This window comes from Rattus norvegicus, chromosome 3 (genome assembly GCF_036323735.1).
Source record: "Rattus norvegicus strain BN/NHsdMcwi chromosome 3, GRCr8, whole genome shotgun sequence".
NCBI classification, from domain to species: Eukaryota; Metazoa; Chordata; class Mammalia; order Rodentia; family Muridae; genus Rattus; species Rattus norvegicus.
In genome coordinates, this window is record NC_086021.1 from 39507343 (window position 1) to 39525749 (window position 18407).

Consider the following 18407-nt stretch of genomic DNA (forward strand, 5'->3'; position numbering starts at 1 on the left):
AAGCTTTATTTAATAGCCTTCTACAGCTGTACAGCTCGAGGCTGGTTAAAGAATGTACCCACACACTTCTCACTTGGGACTTGTGTGAGACCCACTTGGTTCCTGAGGAGCAGGAACCGAGGCCTTCCACCTCTGCCCCTCAGAGTGCACATTCAAGAACACTGGTTGTTTTGGTCTAGGCCACACCTGCTCTACACACACTCCTGCTTGTCATTGGGGGCCTTCCATTCTCCCCTCTGAAGCCCCTCCCCTCACTCAGGGCAGACAGCACAGTGCTGGGTACACAGTGGCTCTTCGCCATTGGGTCAGTGCCCCAACTTTGAAGGGGTCCCCTGGAACCTGGACGGGGAGACTGAAGAAGCCCTACTGTGTTATTTCTTAAGTATTTCTTTATTAGTAATAACTCAAACATTGCAGCAACAGGTAGGTTAACAAACAAATGAGGTCAGTCTGTAAAGGACACCTGTGTAGCACATGATCGGGGGGGGGGGGTGTCCGCCATCTTCATATTTCAACTTCGTTTTGGGGAATGGGCAGAAGGAAAGACATTCGATGATGCTAAGCTCTGACCAGCAGGCTCTCAGGGCCCAGCAGGCCACCGTGTGACTGTTCTCCACGCCCACAGATCTCTGCTTAGGATGGTCTGTCCTTCACCCTCCCTCCATTCCCCTGCGGCCCCAAGCACAGCAGAAACTGCCCCAGTTGGTGTTTCCCAGGAGCCCAGAATAGTAGGTGCCATCTGTCACATCTTGGATGTCATATGTCCACTGATGATTCCCAAACAGGGTGAGGTCACCACGAGGTGCTGGGTGGGGAGTGGGCAAGGATTGGCCGTGTGAGGCAAGAGCCCTACAGGACACAGAGAGGACGCACGGGTGATTGCAGCTGGAACCCTAGTGGCTCCCGACAGGTGGGGGGAGCCTGGGGTCCTCAGCCCCCGAGGGCACACCTTCTTCCAGGACGTCAGGACAGAGCGTGTCAGGAGTGAGAGAGTTTGCTAGCCCCGATCACTCGGGGTGCAGAGCTGCCCGCAGCTGAATGGGTTGTGCGGTTCATCTGAGGGGTGTTTCTTTGGTGGGACCGGCCCCGATGGCACAACAAGCGTTTTTCATCCAGCAGGGACAGGTGGTATTCACACAGGTCAATCAAGGACGCCACCTGCTCATGGAGAGGTTGCAGCTTGAACTTCCTCTGGGCCAAGAAGAAGAAAGCTTCAACGAATGCCTGCAGACACATCCCTGTGGGCAAAGAGATGCTGTCAGAGAGCTCGTGGTACGTCAGGGACGCTCAACCCCAAAGCACAACCACTAGCAACAGTCAGGCCCGTCTTCTTACCATACCTCCGTCCTGGAAATGCCACACGAGGCCGGCACGCAGAGGATCTTCCGTGCTCAGGCACCTGCTCTTAAATGGCCCCAGGAAGTAGGTTTTATCTCTCAGAGTTGGGGAAACAGTCTCAGAGCAGTGGGGGAGGTCTGGGTAGAAATGGTGGTGCTTGAATTTAAACCTGGCCCCAAATCTTATTCCTGAGCACCACAATGAAATATGTTCCCGTGAAAACCCTGCTCCCGAACTTTCACCATTAGAGGAATCAAATCAGCTAAATTATCGACAACGGAGCGCTCCATTCTGATGTGGTTGTATGCAGTTGACTGTACTTAGGCTTTGCTTCTTGTAAAACTTACCTCACCGAGTGAAATAAGCCCTTTTCTTTGGCCATCATGTTGTAATGTGAGTCCCCTTCCTCCCCCAACACGACAGGCACTTGTGCTGAGTGCTTGTTCTCCAGCTGCTGGCACTATCTGTGCAGGTTCTAGAAACTTCAGAGGGTCACACCTACTGAAGGCATTTGGTCACTGGGGGCGTACCTTTGAGAACCATATTGGTCCTGGTCTCTCCGCTCTTTCTTTACTTCCTGTCTTCCAAAAGACAACCTCTGCCACACAGTCCTCCTCCTACCATGATGCTTTGCTCGAGTATACGGGACTAAACACCATGGACGGACCCCTCTGAACCTGTGAGCTGCTCCCTCGAGTGCATCTCAGTCACAGTGACAGCAGAGTACCAAACACACACTAGTGACGATTATGTTCAGGACGCATGGTGTTCCATCCCCACTGAGCCACTGGGACGCTCCTCCTGGACGTACTTCATAAGCTCCTACCTAGTTAGAATTAGACAGGACCCCTGCCACACACAGGGTTTTCAGTGCTGGCATGAAGCCTAGGGTGCCAGACGCTGTGAACACTCCACAAACACTCTCTCACAGAGCTATGTCCTGTCCTGGCCCTGCCTGCTTCGGCACCAAGCAACAGAGGAGAATTTAGTGAGGTTTCCGATTTATGGACAAATGAACTCAATGTCCCGCAGGCCCATGTCTCACACGGCTTGTCACAACTGGTCAACCGCTGTGGAAGGCACAGGTGCGCGTTTGAGCCCCTTCTTTGCCTTGTGCAGCAGTCCTGTACGCTTTGGCAGATGTGTAAAAGTCAGGCGTCTCTGTTTATGACGCACAGAAGCGCTTCACTGCCCTCGAGCTGCCCTCAACAACCCTCAGCAAGCCCTGGTCTCCAGCTGCTGCTGGAGGCTGGCCTTTCCCACGGCAGGCAGTGTGGCTTGTAGTCTCTTTAGAGTAGCCCCTCCCACTTAGCAGGTTCCATCATGCTCCATCCATGTTTTCCTGTGGTTTGGTAGCTCCCTTCCCCCTCTTTAAAATGGCTTTTTTAAGGTTTCCATACACAGTGATGGACTCTTCAAACACAACTTCTGTTCTTTGGAATGTTTTGTTCTTAGCTGATTTCTCTCCCTGCACCACCCTGGCCCATGCTCCCCTCCCCCTCTGCCTAGTCCCTCCCCAGTTCCTTCTTCCTTCTGCTTCCCATTCTACTGGTTCTCTTTCCCATTTCCTTCAAGACTCTTCCTTGAGACCCTCTTTCCAGTTCTGTAATGTATAAACACACACACACACACACATGCACACGCACACGCACAGGCACACACACACACACATGCACATGTACTCACACATATTTTAGTTTTAAATTTAGACTCTACACGTAAGAGGGAATGTGAGTTCTCTTTCCAAGTCAACTGAATCCTTTTCCTTCAAATTTCCTGTTTCATTTTTCCCTATCCATCCATCCATCCATCCATCATCCATCATTCATCATCCATCATCCATCATTCATCATCCATCATCCATCCATCATCCATCCATCCATCCATCATCCATCATCCATCCATCCATCATCCATCATTCATCATCCATCATCCATCATTCATCATCCATCATCCATCCATCCATCCATCCATCCATCCATCCATCCATCATCCATCCATCCATCATCCATCCATCCATCATCCATCCATCCATCCATCCATCCATCCATCATCCATCCATCCATCCATCCATCCATCATCCATCCATCCATCCATCCATCATCCATCATCCATCCATCCATCCATCCATCATCCATCCATCATCCATCCATTCATCCATCCATCCACCATCCATCCATCCATCCATCATCCATCCATCCATCCATCATCCATCCATCCATCATCCATCCATCCATCATCCATCCATCCATCATCCATCCATCCATCCATCCACCATCCATCCATCCATCATCCATCCATCATCCATCCATCATCCATCCATCCTCCATCCATCCATCCATCCATCATCCATCCATCATCCATCCATCCATCCATCCATCATCCATCCATCATCCATCCATCCATCCATCCATCATCCATCCATCATCCATCCATCCATCCATCCATCCATCATCCATCCATCCATCCATCCATCCATCCATCCATCCATCCATCCATCATCCCTCCATGGGCATCTAGGATGCTTCCATTTATCCACACATCTGTTGACTGATAGCTAGGCCTCGTCCTTTTCCCGACTATTTCAAAACTTGAGTGTGCAGGGACCTCTGTGGTGTTCTGAGTTAAGATCCCTTTGGGCTTGGTTTATGGGAGAATCTCTGCACTGAATGACATGGTGGCTGCCTCAGTTTACCACCACCAGCAGCGAGGAAGGAGCCTCTCTCCAACATCCCCACCAGCATTTGTTGTCCCACTTATTTACTTAGAGACAGGGTCTCACAATGTATCCTTGGATGGCCTGCAACTTCTTTGTAGATCAGGCTGGCCTTGAACTCACAAGAGATCCACCTGCTTCTGCCTCCCAACTCCTGTGCTTAAAAGTGTGCACCACCAATCTGACTGGGGTGAGACAGAATCTCAAAGTAATTTTATTTTCGTTTCCTTATTGTTTTTGTGTACGTTCATGTGTATTTGTATGAGAGTGTATAATGTAGTATGCAGATATGTGACTGTGAATAGGCATGTACGTAGAGGTCAGAGGTCAACCTTGGTTATTGGTCTTCAGCAACCATTATCATTCATGATTTATTTTCAAACAGGGTTTCTCACTAGGACTTAGTACTCATCAATTAGGCTACGGTGACTGGCCAGGGATCTGTCTGTCTCTCCCTCCTCAGCTCTGAGATTCTGATCCTGCACCACCATGCTGGATCCTATGGGTGGTGGGAAACCAACTCCAGTCTCTGCATTTCCAATGGCTAAGGAGACCTTGTCAAGTCCTTTACTGGCCATTCATGTTCCTCCTTTTCAGGTCTGCCTGTTCAGTTCATCATCCCATTTACTGATTGGATAACTTGGGGCTTGGTGTCTTCGTTGTAATTGATACATCTTTGGTATTAGTCTCTGGTCAGCTGTACATAGGCATGGATTCTCTTCTCTCTGGTGATTGTACCGGGCTAAGCAGAAGCTTCATACTTGCATGGAATCCCAGTGGTCACTTCCCGGGATTATTTCCTGCGCTGTTGGGAGTCCTGTTCAGAAAGTTCTTGCCTGAGCCTTTTCCCTCCAAGCCCTCCTTGGCCTTTCCTTGGCGACACCTACGGCGACTTGCTCAGATTTGTTTTGTGATCCTTTGGCTGCCTTGTGGCTAGCTCATTGATGTCTTCCCGTGACAGGGACCCAGAAGACGCTTATTAAAGACACACTGGACTCGTGAGCAGCTGGCTGGCTAGCTGAGTGGGTGGGAGAATGATGTGTCTGTCTGAGGTGCTTTATACTGATCCTCCTGGGATCTCGGAGAGGTTATTATTATTGCTATACTGTACAGATGAGGAACAAGACAGAGCTAAAGTAACTTCATAAGGTCGCTGACAGAGAAGAGTGCCTTAGCAAATCAGTTTTAAAACCAGCTGTACTGACTCCACATGAAAAGGAACCAGAGGGCCTAGTTCTGTGTGTTCCCTAGGGGTTCTCAGGGAGGGAACAAATGTAACCAGAGGCAGTGGGACAAGGTGCGGTAGCTGACAGTGGCCCCGCCTCTGTTGCTCCACACCAGCTGATACTGAGCTGTAACTGTCAACCGGGACCTGAGAACACCTTTGACTTGGTAATGTGAGTGGGGTAAACAATGCTTTGGACTCTTTCCAAACACATCAGCTTTTTTAACTCGATGCTCTTTCTTATGGTGCCCCACAAGTCCCTAGCTCCACAGGTGGAGACAGCAAAGAACATGGAGTCTTGTGGAAAATCCTTTCTATGTAAACAAAAGCCTGCTGTGGACGGGCAGGGAAGCAGGAAGCAGAGATATCCCAAATACCAACTCTTGGCTAGGACTTGCTATGCTGTGTGTGTGTGTGTGTGTGTGTGTGTGTGTGTGTGTGTGTGTGTACGTGTGCCTGTGTGTGCTCTGTGCATATGACCATGTATGTGACTGTATGTGCATGCAAATGTGTGTGTTACAGTTGGTTGGGTGGAATGATGTCCAACTTTCAGCCAGAGAAAATCAATCACCCTCCAACCTCCTAGCTCTGTGGTCTAAACATTTCTTCTCAAAGCCTGGGCCACCATGGCTCCTGTCTGAGACTGTGCATCTCACTGGCCCACCAAAGGCGGTGTCTGAGGCTGTGCGTCTGTGACATTTGACAAGATAAGGAGCTTGGGCCAGAATGTATTCAGCCACCTTGTCAATCATGTTGCTTGCTTGAACTGGCAGTTCTTACGGCCAGTCTTGGTCAATAAAGAAAGCAGCCAGCACTTTACACTCTGGCCCAAGTGCATCACAACTCTGAGTACCTCCACTGCCCACACACGGCAGTGCTAATCACCCACGTCTTGTTAAAATGTGGATTCTGGGGTGAGGCCAGAGACATTTGTGTCGTTGGATCTGGTGGCTGGTGACCTCTGGGCCACACTGAACAGTAGGAGAGAAACATACAGCATCTTGTAAGTCGGTGGGGATTGCTTTTGCTCCCTTCACTGAAGCCTATGATTCCAGCTGTCATTCACAGAGGGAGTAGGACAAGGAGAAGAGCAGTGGCTGACTTACTTGAATGAGGACATTCGGAAGGAGGAGGGGTGTTTAATTCGATACCCTTGTCTTCTTTTTTGTGGTCTTTCCCCATTTCCTAGCGTGAACATGTACACAAAAATATGCCAAAAAATGTATTTTTTGTCTTTTGAAGCAGGTGAAAAAGGGTCTTGCCTTGTAGTCCAGGCTGACCTCAAAATTATGCAATCCTCCTGCCTCAGTCTCTGAGAGCTGTGGTTGCACATTTGCACCCCCACACTTGACTTGCAATGGGAAACTCTGGTGGACATGAAGGGGTGGCAACAGAGCCACCGACTTCTTAGTGGTGACTCTGAGCTTGAAGCTGGATACATGTGTTGCTTTGAAAAAACATTGCAAACACACACACACACACACACACACACACACACACACACAGAGAGAGAGAGAGAGAGAGAGAGAGAGAGAGAGAGAGAGAGAGAGCAGTTCCCCTTCCCAATTATCCTTGAGGGTGTGTTTCGAGACTCCCCAGAGAATTCCTGAAGCTGAATTCCAATATAAAATACCACACTGCACAGACTCTATTTCCCCCACCTGCCAACACAACACAGCACCAGAATTAATTTATCTCTTCCTTTTTTATCCCCAGTCAGGTAGTCCATATAGCATGGATACACTGGACAGGGAGAGGATTCACGGTTCTGGTGGGAAGGAGCAGGTCATCTTGGGATTCTATCACTTGGTTCGGATACAAAATTCACGACCTAAGAACTGTTTATTTCTGGAACCGTTTTTTAGTATTTTAAGACCGATGTTGATAGCGGGTAACGGAAGTAGGAAGCAGCGCTTTGGATAAGGGGGTCTGCCACCTATGGAAACTGAAGCGAAGGATCATGGGCCCCAGTGACTCACACAAGTGTGCTGTCTTGACACGTAAGCCAGTGGAGAGGCTCACAGACCTCCCGCACAGACCTGTTTACCCCACAGGACTCTTGGCTCTTCACAACTCAGAAGGGCACTGCCATCGCTGTGGAGTCCTTGCCATGCACTGCCATTTTACCCAAGATCTGAGCGGTACATGACATCCAAGTCAGTCAATAAGTCATAAAGCCACCAGACCCCAGCTCTGCCTATGAGCCCAGGCTACCCCCAAACACACAGCATCCCACTCCCAGGAGAAAAGCTGAAAGAGCCGAGCCTGTAGCACATGACTGATGATCCCAGCCTTTGGGAGGCAGAGGCAGGAGAGGAGGGTTGCTGAGAGTTTAAGGCCAGTCTGGTCTGTCTGGTGAGTCCAGGCAAAATCTTGTCTCATAAAAGACAGAGTGTGAGAGAGAGACTAAGAGAGGAAAAATACAATAAAAGGAAAGAAAAAAATTAAAGCAAAGTATTAAAGCTTGGGTGAGTGGAGAAGGCCACCTCTGGTTGGCCCCAGCCCTGTGGGGCACACCCTATGGAAAGCCATGAAGTCTAGAAGTGGGGCATACCCTGCACAGTACACCAGTCACAGGGGCCTCTGTCCCCTCTTGCTGAAGTACATCAGGAGATTTCTGTTCCTCTTTTTGTCAAGTGGCCCAGAGGAGGAGGGCCTGAGCAAAGTTAGCACTCGGCAGACTCCCCAGAACTGAACCTTTTTATGGCTTCAAGAGAGGAAGACTGCAGGGAGGGAGAGAGGAAGACGGCAGGGGTTGCACATGAGAAAATTCACAGTTGGAGTCAGGGTTAGCAGGGAAAGGGTGCTGGGGTTCCCACCAGCAAAGGGGGTGTGGCAAGCCTGGGCTCAGGAGGAGTAGCAATTCCTAGCTGCTGGAAGACCAGCCCTGCTTGGGGCCTTCCTAACCAGCCTGAGAGCAGGCAGAGCCTGTCTTCCTCCTGCCTTACTATTCTTTATATAAAATGCAATGTCAGCTGTAAGTGTAGTGATGCTCAGGCCTATCGACCCCCTAGAGCCCCAAGGTCTTCAAGAAGGTGAGTGTCACTCGTTTGTGATGGCATGAACCAGATTTGCTTGTGCTTTTCTCCTCTCTCTCTCTCTCTCTCTCTCTCTCTCTCTCTCTCTCTTTCTTTCTCTGAGTCAGGGTCCCACTCTATGGCCCACTCTATCCAAGAACTCATTATGTAGCTCATAGCAAGCCTCCTGCCTCAGCCTCCCAAGTCCTGGAACTACAGGTGTGAGCAGATGCCTTTGCAGGTTTCTGTGCAGCCTTGGGGACTGATATTCTAATGTCAGCACAGTGTTCTGGAAAGGCCAGGTAAGATGCTGCACGCCTGTATCCCCAGTGCTTGGCAGGCTGAAGCTGGAGGCTTGGATGAGCCCAGGAGTTGCTGGATCAGTCAGATCCATTAAGATTGTGTCTTAATGTGTCATTTCTCCACCACTCCCTCTTGGACAATGACTTCTCATATTAGCTAGCTCTTACGGAAAATGGATAATAAGAAGCTGATACATAACTGCCTTTATTTCTCACTCATTTCCTAACAACACCCCCTCCCATAGTCAGGGTTGTGGGAGATATATATATATATATATATATATATATATATATATATATATATATAAAATTGATTTAGTAATTAAGTTCATATTCAAAGCATTTCTGACCTCATAAGTACCCACATGGACAGAGCACAGGAATGGGCACGTTAAGACAGTGTTAAAGCCATGGGGTAATTGCTTACAAGCTAAGCCAAGGCAAGCATCAGACTGTGCATGGTGCAATCACTGTGGACTTCGGAAAGGCAATTTGGCAGAAGCTTAACAGCCATTATACCATTTACCATAGTAGTGACAGACCTACAAATTTCCCAAACAAATGATTCCTTCCAGAAAGAAATACAGTGCCTTCTCTCCTGTGGGTGGTTCATTGCCAACTCCCGCACAGGACAGCACTTCCATGGCTTTACAACTTTGTCTGTATTTTACAGTGTCCCACGTGCTCACTCTTGATGGTGCTTTCTCCTGCTCCATCCAACCTCTGGCTTTTAACAACCATGGGTCCCCAGGAGACCTGTGTGTTCTAGAGGCAAGCTTGAGACACAGGTTATGATGTTTACGGTACCTGACAGACAGACACTGACACCATCTGGGACAGCCCCATGAAAGTCCCCCTGGGAAGATCTGCAGAGGGGTGATAATGGTATCCTCTGACCAGGGAATCCTACACTTCATAGAGCCCTGGCTGCCAGGGGAAGGACACTGAAATACAGATAGAGCCCCCAAGCCAGAGCTCCAATCAGGGAGTCTAAAGCGGGACCTGAGAATCTGTTTTCATAAATTGTGAGGTGCTGCTGAGGGCTTAGGGACCAGGGACCTCATTTGGAGGCAACCCCTCCCCCAACTGAGTCCCGTCTGACTGATCTGAAGTGAGGAGTTTGACTTTGGGCTAAAGACGTTTTTTAAAAAGACGTCTATTTTGAGACATCGATCAGGAGAAACCCAACCTGTTATTTTTAAAGCACAAGGACGGATCTGAGAAACGATGAAATTATTCCAGGGTCATCCTGAACCCTCCCTAGGACTCTGAGAGACTGCACACTCTGGATTCTTGTGTGCTCACGGCCTTACCACTAAGTGGGGAGAGTCCCATGACCCCTCCTGGCCCCCATCCTCATCAGTCTTACTAAGATGTAATAGGCTAGGAAGGTTCTAGAAGGCTAAGCCATGGATGGCCCTGTAGACCATGGCAGAAGATGAGAGGCTGTTGTTGTAAAAATATACAAAATAAAAAAAAGTATGGCTGTCTTTTATCCCCCACTAGGTCCGGCACCTCAGTGCCCCAAGATATGTTCTGGGCATCTTAATTCTCAGTCATCAAAGCCTCTCACCCACTTTGCTCCATCCCATATCACACCACCGAAGAGCTCTCTCTGAGCAGGCTGCAATCTCTCTACTTATCTAGTTCCCAAGGCAGGTTTCCATGCCAGAAACATACATTCCAACTCCGTGGTGGCCCAGACCAGGCACTCCACACTCCCTTACACTTAAATCTACACATGAAAGAACACACAACACAATAGCCTTTGGCCCAGTTGATAAGATATAATTGCCCACCTAAACATACAGAACCCGGTACCATCCATCCCTTAAGAACATTAATAACAACCTGTAAATACACAGAGTGGAATCCTAATGTCACCTTCCATGTTTTCTACCAGCTACTCTCTCTCTCCTCACTTCCATTCCTGTCTCCTCCTCTTCCTTCAAACTCTTCTCCCACCCATCCTTCCTTCTCATCCAATGACAGGCCTCCTTGTATCCTGTTCCTGCCCTCACCTGTATTTTACAAATTTAATGGGGAGAAGGTTCTGGTGAAGTCACCTGAGTCCTGAGTCTGTGACTAGGCACAGGTCCTGGGGCAGTGGAATTAGCATCAAAATACAGATAACTCCAGGGCAAACCACAAGAGGCCATCAGGAGTTGTGAAGTAATGTGACAGCTGGGTCTCCATGCTGGGACCAGGTGGTATGCGGCTTGTGTGAAAAATGCTGCACCAGTCCAAACGAAGGCGATAGTGGTGCCTTGACTGCTATAGCAGTGGGCGTGAAGGTACGAAGAATGGGCAGATTCTGGATAGTCTAAGAATGGCTCCAGTGTAAGCTGAGATCTGCCTAAGGGCTGCATGTAGGTGTGAGGGAAAGGCAAGAGTCCTGATAAAACAGAGCCAGGAGACGGGCCTTCTCTTGGTTTGAAACCTTGTACGAACAAGATTATCGGAGGGCCTTGCTAGAGATGCAGTTCTCCGCCCCTTTTACATCAGGAGGTCCTGACCCAGTGACTCTGGGAGCCTTTGGGATGAACACTCCAATGTGACTGTATCTTAAAGGACTCTTCTGGAGGCATAGTGAGGAAGCTCAGAGGATGCTGTCTGGGAGAGCTAGGACAGTATGTACTGGACAGTGAAGAGCCCTTGAGGATGCTGAGGAAGCTTTAAAGTCTCACTGCCCACCACCCCTGTTCTCAGTCGGCCTGGGCTGCCATAGAATTCTACAGATTTGATAACACAGAGCAGTGTCTTATATTTAGAGACTGGAGGTTCCAGCCCAGGGTGCCAGCATGGTCAGGCTCTTGGGAGGCCACCTTCTTACTGTGCCTTCATAGGTCAGGGAACGAGTGGTTGAACCCTTTGTTGTCTTTTCTGATGAGAGAGCTAACAAGGTTGGAAACCGGACTCGTTTAACACCAACCACTTCTTTAGAAACCTTATCTCGTTGGTCCATAATCTGTCCCAAGTGAGGTGGGGGAAGGGTGCTGTGATCCAGTCCACAGCATCAGTTCTGCTAAGGCCACCCTGCCCTGTGAGGACTCTCTCTTTGTATCCCTAAGGCTCTGAGTCCCAGAGCCATTTAGAAAGAAGTTAAAACTACCTCACTGCTCTCCCTGCCCACTCCAGCTGCCGCAGTGAGGCCTTCAAGGCTGGGCTTGGGCACTGGAAACGTCTCACGGCAACAGTGCCTTTAAATGCGTGTTATAGTCAAACTATACAACTTCAGTTCTCAGTTATTGAGTCTTTTTACATGAAAACCCTGAGATAAAAACTGCCTATACGTTCTTCAACCAGATTGTAGCACACTCTTATAAAGCAGGTGTTGTTCAAAGCCATTTTACATTCAAGAAGCATGCTAAGGTCACTGGGCTGGCAGATGTGACCTGAGCCAGCAGCCCCTCGACATCTTTCTCCATTGCTGATTTTAGTCTTCGAACATCTGGCTATATCAGAGTCACCCCAGGACTGCAAACAAACAACAACAACAAAACAATTAATGAAGAAAAGAAAATTCCAGAAGCAAAACCAGCCTCAGAGTGAGTAAGGGTTGGGTACCATCCATCTCTGCCAGATGTCAAGAAGGAGAGACAAGATACACCGGTGTTTGTGAACATGTTTTCCCCGCACCTGAAGATAAGCTGTAGAGTGGGATTCGAACCTTCATTTGTGTTGACAGATGTCATTGGAGAAAGCAGCCTGTGAAAGTCTCTGATTGCAGACTCACACCTCTCAAGGGAGATGGCCGTTGGATCTTGTGATGCAGCCACTGACAGACATGGCCTCGTTCTGTCAATCAGCAGGTGATAGGGGGCCCTCTAGCTCCTGCTGGTACATGGTTCGATCCTCTTACACTCAGAGAGGCATGGGACACGACTGAGTTGAGGGGTGCATGGCTGCCTCACGGCTGACTTGTGGGGTGCATGGCAGCTCCCCAGGAAGCCTGCCTTCTGGGCTTAAAGGCAGAAACAAGGCCAAGGGTTTTGTGCTGCTTTCCAGGTCACATGAGGCTCCTTCTTGTCATCTGCTTTCAGAAAAGTGTCCATCTGAGGCCGAGGGACACCAGTGGCCAAGCAGCCAGGCAGGGTGACTCCCCAGCAGAAGAGGAGCAGAACATTTCAGCCCAGACCTATCTCACCGTCAAACCTGCGTCCTTTCCCAATCTAATTAAGCTCTCTCCACATTTGATGGCTATGTATTATTCTACAGTTTCCAGAACACATTTGCATATTTGATGTAATTAAATCCAAATCATTGTTGACAGCCAGCGATATCATCCCACACTAAAGATGAGATTGATTTTTCTCCCCCCTTTCAGTCACTGCCTGCTGTCTTCACAGTATTCAAATCTCTTTCTTTATACTCAACCAGAATGCGAGATTCTGACTCACAGAACTCCTAAGTGCGCGCGCGCGCACACACACACACACACACACACACACACACACACACACACACACACACTCCTGTTTGGTTTAGGTCATTTCCAGGAAGTAAAGTGGGATGGTTTGCGTCAGAATCACTACAGCCATTCTTCCTTGAACACAACAGTGGCCCCTAGAAGGCTGTCCACTAGGAGAGAAAGGGCACCAAAGTGGTCTGTAACTTTAATTGTTTTCAAACCCTTACTTTTTATGACGGCTCTTAAATGCTTTGACCTCCCTTTTTGCCCACCACCCACCATAAAAAAAGTAGTAGAGAAAAAAAAAGTAGTGGAAAAGGAAGGATACGGGGACAGAGGGAATGAACCTGTTTAGAAAGGTTCTTTGGAGCAACTCCCGTCTGTTTTGTCTGGAAATCGGCAGTTCAGTTCATAGGTCAGCAGCGGTAACTCTCCATTCGCAAACACTTCACAGATACACCAGCAGTCCAGTTCAGTAGAGTCTGGATAGCAAACACATATCGGCAGTGGCCAATCTAGCGGAGACAGCCAGGCCTCAGCCTCAGCACAAGTCAGGTGTTCTTGGCTGTGCCCTCAGTGAAGCAAAGCTCAACAAAGACCAAGAAGTGTTGCACAGCTATCAGTACCAGCAAGCCTAGTTCAGTCACCATCGCTGTCTCTAGAGTCCTATTCATACCCTCCAAACATTACCCGTCCTCCACAAGTCTTGCCTCAGCCTGTGCCTCTGTCTCAGCTGATATCACTCTGCCAATCAACCTGAGTCTGTGGAAGCAGCCAAAAAGCCACAGTACACCACCCGAAGTTTTTTTGGTGGATTTCTCTCTGTGAAGTCCCGACAAATGCAGCTCAACTATAAAATGTAAGGCGGACCAACATGCTTGTAGTTAGCAAAGAATCCTTCATCATGCGTCCTTTCACGTGCTTGCTTTAGCAGAATATTCCTTCACAAGTCTGCCTTAGCTTTTCACTGGTGTTCACTTCAGCTAAATACGCCTTTACATGCTTGCCCCAGCAAAACACCATCCAACACAACTGACTTTCCAAAGAACCCGTTAAGTTTCCACTTCAGCCCTCCATGACCAAATTCTAGCCTTCTCCCTGTTCCTACGGTACCCAGCAGCTTGGCCTTCAGTTTCATGGACCCATCCCTGTCACCCCAGTCCCTCAGGCCCAAAGCTTGGGTCTCATGTTGGGTAGATCAAATCTAGGCAGTTCCTAAGAGACGGCAGAGGGATCAGTGACTGACTCCACAGCCCATCTCGGTCGCGGCCGAGCTGTCAAAGATTCCTTTTCTCTATGCCTAAGTCTCCTCACCTATAAAGAGGGGGCAGCAACATCTTCCCTGAGTGGTTTTTACAAGGAGCTACCTGGATAAAGGCAACAAAAGACTCCAGAAGCTGGCCTTGGGCTTGTCTGTCTGCTCTCCACTTGCATTTCCAGATCCAGCCTGTCTTGCCTGCCTAGAGTGCTAACTCCTGACTCTGATTTTTCCTTCTCTGGCTGGTTGCCCTTGTTGGCCTCCCTCCTTATCTGAGCTTCATGAGATCATGAAGTCAGGCCTCCTGACCAGCCTTTCCAGTGGTCTCTATCCATATATACACTTTGCGGCTTTGACCTGGTCACATCTGTCCTGTGGTCTTTATGTTCCCCTTCTGTAGATGAAGGACTCTAGGGATTGGAGAAATACTGGTAGTTGACTGTATCTTCTGGATGTTTACAATGGTGACTTCATTGTCAACCTGATAGAATCCAGAATCTCCTGGGCGATGGGCCTCTAGGCATGCCATGGGGAGTTATCTCGACAGCATTAACTAAAGTGGAATGACCCACCCAGTGTGGGTGGCACCATTCCCTGTGCCAGGGGTCCTGGGTTGTATAAATGGAATGAGCTGAGATCTGGCATTCATTTGCCTTTTCTGACTGGCTGCCATGCAACCAGCTGCTTCAGGCTCCTGCCGCCTTGGACAGTGAGCTATGATCGCCTTTCCCTTCCTTAAGTTGCTCTTCTTATTTTATAATAGGGGCAGAAAAGTAAAACAGGAGATAACTAAAAAAAAAAAAAAACCACCGAATGCAATCCTTTGTCAGTTCTGCCTGTTAGGACCTGATCCCAAGCCCTTCCAGTGGTCCCATGGTAGTCCAGAGGCTGTCACGATTACGTTTCATACTGAGGAGGCCAGAGTGCTCAACTTAGAGAGGTCAAGGCAGATGGTCAAGTTCTCTTGGCCAAGGTCACATTTCAGAGGTGGATGGCAGATCAGGTTGGGTTTCTTTTGCTGTGATTAAACACCATGACCAAAAGCAACTTGTGAAGGAAAGGGTTTACTTCAGCTCACAGCTCTTAGAGCAGGAACTCAAGAGGAGGCCATTGAGGACCACTGCTTGCTGGACCTTCTTGTGGAACTGCTTGCTTCTTGTGTAGTCCAGGACCATCTGATCTGCCCAGGCATGGCAGCACCCACCATGGGTTGGGCCAACACATCAGTTACATAAGCCCCCCCCCCCCCCCATGCCCTACAGATTTGCCTATAGTCCAATCTGATGGCAGCAGTTCCTTGACTGAGGTTCTCCTTCCCGATGGCCCTAGCTTGTATCAAACAAACCAAAATTAACCAACATGGGGATAGTGCTGGGGTCCCCACCATTGTCCTTTACTCATTTTCTCTCAACTGGGATGGGGAGGAAAGCTCCCTCCCCCCAGGCTCAGCCATACAGGGAGAAAAGGGTGAGCAGCCTGCAATATCCCCTCGGCACGCACAGGCACTGCCTACCAGCGTCACGGCAGGAAGATGCCACTACTACCTGTGTCCTTGTCTGGGTAGAGAGATGAGTAAGTGTGGAGACAAAGCCATAAATAGATCTTGCAGAAAAAAATCACTATCCCTTGAATCCCATGACACCGATGACAAACAATCAAGGGTGAAAGTAAATATCCCATCTCTCATTAATCACAGGTCACAGGCTGGCCTTGGCAGAGTGACCCAAAGCCCCAGTCTCCTTCCACCTGACATTACCCCTGATTCCACTGTGACAGACTCACTGGGAAGATGGCGCCCCGGAACTGCCATTTACTGCCATTAAATGCCTTTACTGCCATTCCAGAGATCTCTTATGTGACCAGCGGCTTCATGGATGTTCTGAGGCGCTGTCCTCATTCCTCAGCAAGTTGTCAACATCTCTGGTTTAGAAAAAATGTCACAGGCAGCATGTCCCAGGACCTTACACGGCAGTTACACCTCGACAGACATTCAGCACTGCCACAGCTACTTAATTCTCAAAGTGAAATTCTAGGTGGGAGGTGCTTTAGGACCCTCCCCTTCCTCTGGTTATTCCAAGACTTCGGTTTGGGGTCTACTTTGTTAGTTGGTGATGGGATGCAACCCTCAACCATCCACACAACCATCCACCGGGTCACTTCCTGGCACCTGCCTGCCTGCCAGAAAGGCAGGGGAGAAGGTGATTGGGGCGAGGGTAGAGATAAAAACCTGTGACTTCTTGTATTGTCCTGTGAGACTTTGAGTCAGGTTTGTCCTCTCTGACGCTGCCACCAATGGCCATCCAGAAGTGTGTGCCGATTGTCCTCTCTGATATATCGGTGAAACGGAACTCACAGGGTTCTGTAGACATCAGTAACGTTTCTGTGCTGAGTACTGTACTTTACTCTCTTCCTTCTCTCTTCCTTCCCTTCCTTCCTTTTTCTTTCTCTCTTTTTTCTTTTCTTTCCAGACTTATGCTGTGTAGCCCAGGCTGGCTTCATTCCCACCTTCCTGCTTCAGGCTCCCAAGTGTTCAGGTTCTGAGCATGGACAACTGTTGTGGTTTGCCCTGGGAGTTATCTGTGTTTTGATGCTAATTCCACTGCCCCAAGGACAGCTGCCTAGTCACTACTCAGGAATCAGGTGACTTCACCAGAACCTCCCCATTGTAAAATACGGGCAGGTACAAGACTGAAGGAGGCCTGTCATTGGAGGAGGAGGAAGGATGGGTGGGAGAGAAGTTTGAAGGAAGAGGAGGAGACTGGGACAAAAAGGAAGAGAGAAGGGAGAGAGAGGGAGAAGCCATGGCAGGACAATGGAGGCTGATGTAAAGATTCCGCTCTGTGTATTTACAGGTTGTTATTAATGTTCTCAAGCGATGGATGGTACCAGGCTTTATATGTTTAAGTGGGCAATTATAGCTTATCAATTGGATCTAAGATTATTGTGTTGTGTGTTCTTTTATGTGAGGGTTTGAGTGTAGGGAAGTGTGCGGCGGCTGGAAACACTGGGCCGCCGCAGCGGAATTGGGATGTGTTTCTGCAGAAATATCTAGCAGATATCTTGGGGCACTGGGGTGTGGACCTAGCGAGGTGAAAGACAATTATACTTTTTTTATTTTTATGTTTTTACAACAACAGACATCGGCACTGAGTGTGTGTACTCTTGACGCCTCCCTGTATCTGCATATACATATTCAGTTTTTTTTTGAGACGGCACAGAACTTCCTAGTGGTACATACTATGAGCTTTAAAGCCACTCCCACTACATGTCAAATGTTTCTTTTTTTCTTTTCTTGGTGTTACACTCACATGATGCTGTAACAAACACCTTTGCACACCTATCAGAACACGCCATGCTTTGAGGCCGTGAGGGAGCCATGCCTTTCTTCCTTCCACGGGACACTTCCGTGTCAATTCCTGCCAGACTCCCCAGGGACTGGGACCCTGAGGGAACAGCAGGGAAACACTGCACAGGAAGATCTTTTTATTTGCTTATTTAGAGACAAGTTCTTGTGTAGCCCATGCTGGTCTCAAACTTGCTAAGTTGTTGAAGAGGACCTTGAAATCTATCCCTTGAATGGCTGCTCCAGTAAGGGTCTTCTCTGCTTGTCAGTCACCGGACAGCCTGGGCCCTCTGCAGTGGAACAGGCTGCCTGTGCTCCATCTGAGGGGGTCCCACCACCTCGGTCAACCCTCCCAGTGCAGACTGACTTCCACAGCATGCCTCTGCAATGCCTTCCTTCCCCTTCCACCTTTTCCTTTTCTCAGCTTCCCTCAGCAGCATCCACTGAGTGGCAGCTCCGTATCCCTGCCCTCCTCACACACACCCCCACCCTCTTTCTCGGTTGCCTGGTTCCCTTGTGCTGGGGTCCTGAGGGCTCTCACCCCACAGCTTCTCACTTGTCCCCTTCCCTGTCATCTCTCAGCCATTTATTACCTGAGCTTTAAATACCTTCATTGAGGAAATGCCTTCTAAATTCCTCCCAGCCCTTATCTGCAGTCCACAGGGGTTTTTGCCTCTGGGATACCTCATTAGCATCTCAAAGAATCTGTCCGAGACTAACCAATCCTGCCTTTTTACCTTGATAAATGGCACCTCCACCTACCTACTTGCCGGGAGCCAGAAGCCTGGGGTCAGTTT

The 18407-nt window shown here is 49.0% G+C and overlaps 1 protein-coding gene across 6 annotated transcripts in view; it reads right to left on the minus strand.

The window, feature by feature from the left end:
* Positions 1–371: 371 nt before the first annotated feature.
* Positions 372–18407, minus strand: part of Ttll11 (tubulin tyrosine ligase like11) — a 225180-nt gene continuing 207144 nt past the window's right edge. For all 6 annotated transcript variants that reach the window (XM_063284853.1, XM_017592137.3, XM_001071863.8 and 3 more), the window contains one exon: positions 372–1238. In XM_063284853.1, the coding sequence (XP_063140923.1) occupies positions 979–1238 (260 nt within the window). In that variant the 3' untranslated portion in view covers positions 372–978. The remainder of the gene's footprint in view (positions 1239–18407) is intronic.